Below are 7,408 nucleotides of genomic sequence, written 5' to 3' on the forward strand. Positions count from 1 at the left end.
CTAACCCTAACCCTACCCCTAACCCTAACCCTAACCCTAACCCTAACACTATCCTAGGCAGGGCCATAACCCTAACCCTGCTCTGTGGGTGATAGAGGGCGGCGCTCCAACCCCCCTCCACGGGCCTTGCTCTGTGTGTAACGGGGTAGAGCCATAACCTCCCCATTGGCCCTGCCCTGAGTGTGACAGGGTGCAGTGCCCCAACCCCCTGATCCACCCTGCTCTGTGTGTGACAGGGGGCGGTGCCCCAACTCCCCTATCGGCCCTACTCTGTGAGTGACAGGGGGGAGCTCAACCCCCTGATGGGCCCTGCTCTGTGCATGACAGGGGGGAGCTCCCCAACCCCCTGATCGACCCTGCTCTGTGTGTGACAGGGTACGGAGCCCCAACCCCCCTGATGGGCCCTGCTCTGTGAGTGACAGGGGGCAGCGCCCCAACCCCCTGATCGGCCCTGCTCTGTGAGTGACAGGGGGCAGCGCCCCAACCCCCTGATTGGCCCTGCTCTGTGCGTCACAGGGGGTGGCGCCGCAACCTCCCCATCGACCCTGCCTTGAGGGTGACTGGGGGTGGTGCCCCAACCCCCCAATCGGCCCTACCCTGAGCGTGACTGAGGGTGGCATCACAACCTCCCGATCCGCCCTGCTCTGTGCATGACAGTGGGCGGCGCCTCAACTCCCCTATCGGCCCTGCTCTGAGCCTGACCAGGGGCTGCACCTAGGGATTGGGCGTGCCCTCTGCCACCCGGGAGCAGGCCTAAGCCAGCAGGTCGTTATCTCCCGAGGGGTCCCAGACTGCAAGAGGGCACAGGCCGGGCTGGGGGACACCCCCCGCGAGTGCACAAATTTTTGTGCACCGGGCCTCTAGTATATATATAAAAGCCTAAGCGACCAGCCAACCAGCCGACTGGCCGGTAGCTATGACGCGCACTGACCACCAGAGGGGCAGACGCTCAACGCAGGAGCGGAAACCCAGGCATGGAAACATGGAACAGACTGATGAATCTCAGAGGGAAGGGGGAGGGGAGGGTGGGAAGAGATTAACCAAAGATCTTATATGCATACTAGAGGCCCAGTGCACACATTTGTGCACCGGTGGGGTCCCTCAGCCTGGTCTGCAGGGTTCGAGACAAAACCGGCTCTCCAATATCCCTGGGGGGGGTCCTGGATTGTGAGAGGGCACCGGATCTCTAATATATAATAAAAAACAACCAATAAATTATGAACATGTCACCAAGGGGTTAGAAAAACACCAGTGGTCAAGTCATTGAACCAAAATATTGTATTCCAAATCCTCTGCCAAGATCTTAAAAATAGCCACTTAATTTCCCAAATGAATGACTCCCTCCCCTGATGCCCTTTACCACAGATGAGGAATGAAGCCCTCTGCGCAATGTCCAGAAAAGGCAGATTCCCCTACCTGACAAAATGTCTTCTGCTAATTCCTTTTCTCTTTCAATTTTTTCCTCTAGAGTTGAAATGCAGAATTCATAGCCAGCAAGAGCAAATTCCTGTCTGTAAAGCAAAGATCAGCATCGGCTATTCACCTTTTCACAAACTCTTTTATCCTCATTTTCCCAGCTGGGGTTTGAATTTTATCAATAAAGGAAGTGTGAAGATGGGAAGAGAAATTTTGTTTAAAGTCTCTGAGGGATGTCAATCAGCCATTTCTCAAGTTACATATTTTTTTCTAGTCACCCATTTAATGTAACTTAAGACATAAAAAGCTAGGAATGCAGCCATGGTTTTAATAACTGACATAACCAGCAGTTTTCATCATCTCGTGTGAACAGTTGAGTCACTTTTTTGCTCAAAGTAATACTAATATGAATGGAGGCAAAAGCCACCCTGTACTAGGAGTCTAACTAATGACCTCCTACAATTTTTGGAATAACTTTATACGTCTTCCAACCTGTAGGTCTTTGATGAAAGTTTCTTTCACAAAATGGAACCCCTAGCTGTGGCACTAGGAAGCAGTTAGCCTCACTCCAGCCCTAGTGTCCTCCCAGCAGCAGACTGAGTAGAACAAGGGTTAACTGCTGGTTTCTGTAAAGAGATGCACAGAAACATGACAGAAACTCCATCCAGCAGCTCAGTCCTGGCTCTAGTTTCTTACCGGAAGTGGTACTAGAAAGCTCAGCCCTTCTCCTCTAGGAAGAACAGGTGATCCCACACTTCAGAAGCTTCTCCAGACCCAAACCCTGGCAGACATGGTTTGGATCCAGCCAGGACATGGAGCAGGGGCGGCTGGCCACAAGATGCTCCTCGTCAGAGCAAAATGTCCAGAAATGACTTCCCTCCTAATGTCAGTCTCTCTAAGCCTCAGGATCTAACTGTATTTTCTGGTCTCATTCTTTTCTTAATAAAACAAAACAAAAAAACAATTTTGCGGAGAGTAATTTATAAACTAATTATTAGTGGCTCCTACACAAGGTTTCACCTCTGTAAGACCATGAATTTGTCTTACTTTCCAGTGTGATTAGCTTTGAGCTTCTTACCCTAGGAGTTCACACCCATCAACTCCTAGTCCTGTTACTTCTCCAAGGCAGACTGACCCAGCTGCAATGCTGCCCGGAACGGACCACTTTCAAGCTCCACAAAAGACTGGGAGTCACAGACCCTCAGAAGTGCTTGCCCGTCTAGCCGTTCCTGGTGACAAGGGTCAGTAGGGACCAGTGGCAGGGCCCCTCGCCTCCATGAGCACCAGACTTGTTGTTATTCCAAATCTCTAGTACCCAACTTCTGCAGCAACTAAAATCTAAGGAAAAGCTTGTCTTAGGTCTTCCCAGAATATAACTCTCTAGAGCAGCGGTTCTCAACCTGTGGGTCGTGACCCCTTTGGGGGTCGAACGACCCTTTCACAGGGGTTGCCTAAGACCATCGGAAAACACATATATAATTACATATTGTTTTTGTGATTAATCACTATGCTTTAATTATGTTCAATTTGTAACAATGAAAATACATCCTGCATATCAGATATTTACATTACGATTCATAACAGTAGCAAAATTAGTTATGAAGTAGCAACGAAAATAATTTTATGGTTGGGGGTCACCACAACATGAGGAACTGCATTAAAGGGTCACGTCATTAGGAAGGTTGAGAACCACTGCTCTAGAGGAGTTCTTTGCTTACACCCTAAGTGTTTCTTCTTTGAACTCCATCTGGAGAGAACGAAAGGCTCCGGCCCTCACTCATCAGCTCCTGACACATCCAAATGGTTTTCTAAAGCCTTTTCTGTGTAGCTGGCAGATTTCTTTCTTTCTAAGGATCGAGACTCATCTAATACTTTTAAATGAGCATCGACTTCCTGTCCCACTTACCCAGAAGTCTCTCTACTCCTAGATATTTCCCCTTCCTAAAATCTAGCTACCTGACCATCTCTGGATGCTTTAAAAATACTGCCAACCAAACCAGCCACTAAGACACTCCATAGCAACTCTCATTTAACTTATACCTAACTTCCTGGTTGGGTAATACTTATATCGGCAAAATGGTTTCTTCAAAGTTTATTACCCCTAGCAGCTTTTACACTGCTTCCTTCTCTTCTAGAAAGAGCTCAACTCAAGTTGCTTCCCTTGATTAGCTTTGTCTCTGTGCAGCCAGGGCTGAGGGCTATATTCCTCACTCAGCAGGGTCACTGAAACAGCAGGGGCAATACTGGGAAAGACTGAGGATTTCAATGATGAAGAAGGGAACACTTTGAATGTGACACCCAATTTTGTGAAGACCCAGATGATCTGGAGACCCAGTAGGTAAATGAAAACTATACACCATCCCGGGATCACAGTTTTCTGTCCACAGTCCTAGAGTCTGGCTACACTTACCGATTCTGAGCAGCATAGATACTGGCCAACTTTAGAGAGATTTCAATTATTGCATTGTCTTCCTATTGGGAGAAAGAAAATACATGACAAGTAAAACTTCCTCATGGACTATTTCAGATCAACTTCTAGACTGACTTGGGCCTGAACGTTAGTCTTTATCCTTCTGGAGGAATTAGGCACCTGTGAATTCCTCAGCTATCATGCTTTTGCATGAGTGAAAGAGTGGCAGTTTTCATACAAGTCCGGGAAGGGGGAGGGACCTACTCCCCGCCCTCCCCCCCCCCCCCCCCTGCAAAGCACATGTTGGGAGCTGGGTGTTTTCAGGAAGCAAGACTATTTTGAAACCAGCTTCAGCTAGGGCCCAATCCTAGGCAATATTCTTACCTGTTGCATGCCCCCTCCAAGCAGGTAACTCATTGTTGCTTTAAAAAGTTTTTCTGCCTAAAAGCATAAGGAAAAGATTTTTGTTTTATTTGGGTCCACTATCTAGATGACCCTGGATTCTAATTACTAGTCTGATGCATCATTCCTCGTAAAACACAATACGCACACACATTCACATACAGAGAAAAGTATCCTTGTGATGGGAAAACAGACTAAAAATATGGACCCCATATGCTCTGGGCACCTTAAAAACTATTCTGTGATGAGTGAAAACTTTAGAAGTTAACTTCTAATCCCAAGCCACTGTGGCAAAGACTGCAAACTATTCCCTACTATTCACTCTCCTCTCCATCTTTTCAGTTATAGAATCTCCTTAATTTTGCATAAGTCAGCCTCCTTTGCAATTAGGTATGGTCATATGATAAAGTTTTGGTCAAAAGATGCAGGCAGAAGGAATGTGAACAATTTTTAACTCATATTTTTTAAGTAAGCTGCGTGCCCTCCATCCTCTCCTTCCTTCCTGCAAACTGGAGATGAGCCAGCTGATCTATGCAGATGGGGACCTATCTAAGAAGAAACCTGGGCTTCTAGACCACTTCATGGAACAAAGGTACAAAGCCCCCTTTGGTGATTAACGACCTCTGGACTAATGCACTAGAGAGAAATACACCTCTGTCTTGTTTGAATCACTTTATTTTGGGGTCTCTTTGTTACAGTGGCTTAGCCTGTAACCTTACTAACAGTGTTCCCTTGAAGCCAATCCTTCACAAATTAAAGATATTACAAAGTGATTTACTTACTTACATTTTCAAGCTGACCCCGTATAAATGCTAAGTTGGCCATCTGAAAATAAATTATAAATTGTTTTTCAGTTTAGAACACCGTGTTCTTACTTTAAAACTTTTAAGCTAATGACTCCTTTTTGCTTTCATCCTCTAATTAAAAAATTGTTCAGAGAAAAAAAATATGTCACTAATCTACCAGAAGCAAAGCACAGCAATGGTATGAGAATAAATAGTTGCATATGCTTTGTGGATGTCAATCCAAATCTAAATTCACTTATCCTCGAAAAAACAAATGTTAATGATACTTGTTTCTTTTGAGTCTAGGATCAAAAGTTCTTATAAGTGACACCCCAAGGATAATAAAAATTAGAAAAAAAAATAAAACTTAGTAAAACAAAAACCAAGAGGGTCAGGAATATAAATCAGTAGTGCTAACATCCCTTCTCTTGCATCCACCCTTCATCAGTGGCTGAGATTAGTTACATGAGTTACCAAATCATAAGTGTAAATGATGGCCTTCTTGTTGTCACTCTGAATGGCAAGACGAAGTGCCTCATGCAAAATTAGCTCAGCCTCTTCTGGCTCATCTTTCATGATGCTCAACTGAAAAGAGAAAAACATGAAAATGAAATGTAAAGAAAGCAGATGATGTGTTACCAGACAGAAGAGGATATGGCTGTACATCCCAACACATAGAAGGAAGCCATTCATTCATCAAATATTCACTGAACGCACCAGGCATTATGTCTACAATGGATGGCCATATGACCAAGTCTTGGCCAACAGATGCAGACAGCAGGAATGTGAGCAATGTTTGCATCATGATTTAAAAGAAAGCTCCTTGCCCTACACCTGTACAACAAATAAGCTTAATTACAACTCATGATAAGACCTATGAAAAAATAATGGAAAGAACAATAAGGGTGTCCTCTAAATGGGGGCCAGAGCTTTCCAAGTAAGTGATGGCTAAACTGAAGAAAGAAGGATGAGAGAGTCACCCAAATAAGAAATTGGGGGGGGGGGGGGGGGGAATGACCCAAACAGAGAGTAAGGAATGAGCAAAGGCCCTGCAGACAGAAGCGAGCAGTTCTTTAAGAACCATTCAAGAAATGAAAAGAGATATGAAAGAAAGATGGTGAACCAGAGGATTATTGTAAGTGGGTGGGCAAGGTAAGGTGGTGTCAATCTTGTAGGGTCTTGCAGGCCATGGCGAGAAATTTGAATTTAATCATAAAGGCAGTGAAAAGCCCCAGCCAGGTGGCTCAGTTGGTTGGAGTGTCGTCCTGTACGCCAAAAAGGTTGCGGGCTCAAACCCCTGTTGGATCGAGAACGGGAGGCAACTCTCTCTCTCCCTTCCTCTCTCTCTAAAATCTGTAAGAAAACATATCCTCAGGTGAGGATTTAAAAAAAAATGCAGTGGGAAGTCATTCAAAGTTTTTAGGCAAGAAGGTGATACGATCTGACTTACTTTCTTAAGAAGGTCACTCTGGCTGCTTGGAGAATGGACTGCAGGGGCGATAGGGCGGCGCCACCATGTGGCTCGGTGACAGCAGAGGCGACAAAAGAGAGGGGCTGATTTTTTTATCTGTTGGCAACAGGAACTGTTGCTGGACTGTAAGTGTATTGGGAGGTGGTGATAAGACGCCTCAAGTTTTCAGAATCACTGAGGTTTTCAGGCTAAAGAACTGCACTGACGGTAGTAAAGAGGTGGTGGTGAAGGAAATGTGTTGGGAGGAATTTAAATTCAGGTTGGTTTGCGGCCAGTTCATCGGAGAGGCAGCGCCTCCCCGTGCAGAGGGCGCGTCGGTGGCGCCCTGCGGCGTGGAAATGCCACCCTGGACACTGCGGGCATCGGGCGGCAGGTGACCCAACAGAAGAGCAGGCAACCTGGGGGGAGAGGAAGTAGAAAGGAAAGCGGAGGAGGACGAGTGTAGAAAAGAGGACCGGCCCGCTCAGAGGCACCACTGAACGTCACTCCCAGGCCGTTACTGCGTGTGAGAAACTCTCTGCCCGTCCGGCTACCTGGGCTGGTTCGCGGACAAAAACCACAAGACGTTTCCGCTCATTCCGTCCCCGAGAGCGACGCCCGGTGCCCCTTGCACCTGCACCTGCGCCGGAGACGGCGGCTCGGGAAAGCCTTGGAGACAGACAGCCGGGCCGGACTCCAGCGCCGCCTTCGCCCCGCCCCGTCCAACTCCGGGCGCTTGACCTCGGAGCCGCCATCCCGTCTTCGGCCCCGGGGCCGGGCGCGCCGCGGCAGGGCCCTCACCTTGGCTCGCTTCAGCAGCCGGATGATCTCGGCCTCGGCCTCGTCCTCCTCGGCGTCCGGGGCGGCCCCGCCCGCTCCCGGCTCCTCCGCCGCCGCGGGCCTCGAGAACTACGCGAGCGCTGCGGGAAGGGACGCCGCGTCAGC

General features: G+C 47.7%; 1 protein-coding gene across 6 annotated transcripts in view; it reads right to left on the bottom strand.

Moving 5' to 3' along the window:
• The window catches only part of TTC19 (tetratricopeptide repeat domain 19), a 29,539-nt gene extending 22,136 nt beyond the window's left edge, over window positions 1-7,403 (bottom strand). Inside the window, exons 1-7 of one of the 6 annotated variants that reach the window (XM_023764880.1) lie at window positions 7,265-7,403; window positions 6,464-6,882; window positions 5,488-5,598; window positions 5,015-5,053; window positions 4,211-4,267; window positions 3,827-3,888; window positions 1,417-1,511 (exon numbers count right to left, since the gene is read on the bottom strand). In XM_023764880.1, coding sequence (XP_023620648.1) covers window positions 1,417-1,511; window positions 3,827-3,888; window positions 4,211-4,267; window positions 5,015-5,053; window positions 5,488-5,589 — 355 coding nt within the window. In that variant the 5' untranslated portion in view covers window positions 5,590-5,598; window positions 6,464-6,882; window positions 7,265-7,403. Of the gene's footprint in view, window positions 1-1,416; window positions 1,512-3,826; window positions 3,889-4,210; window positions 4,268-5,014; window positions 5,054-5,487; window positions 5,599-6,463; window positions 7,232-7,264 lie in introns of those variants that run through there. The other 5 variants (XM_023764881.1, XM_006101388.3, XM_014466727.2 and 2 more) reach the window with 5 other exon arrangements.
• Between the last annotated feature and the right edge of the window lie 5 nt (window positions 7,404-7,408).

The sequence above is a fragment of the Myotis lucifugus genome, unplaced genomic scaffold (genome assembly GCF_000147115.1).
Source record: "Myotis lucifugus unplaced genomic scaffold, Myoluc2.0 scaffold_355, whole genome shotgun sequence".
Classification (NCBI taxonomy): Eukaryota; Metazoa; Chordata; class Mammalia; order Chiroptera; family Vespertilionidae; genus Myotis; species Myotis lucifugus.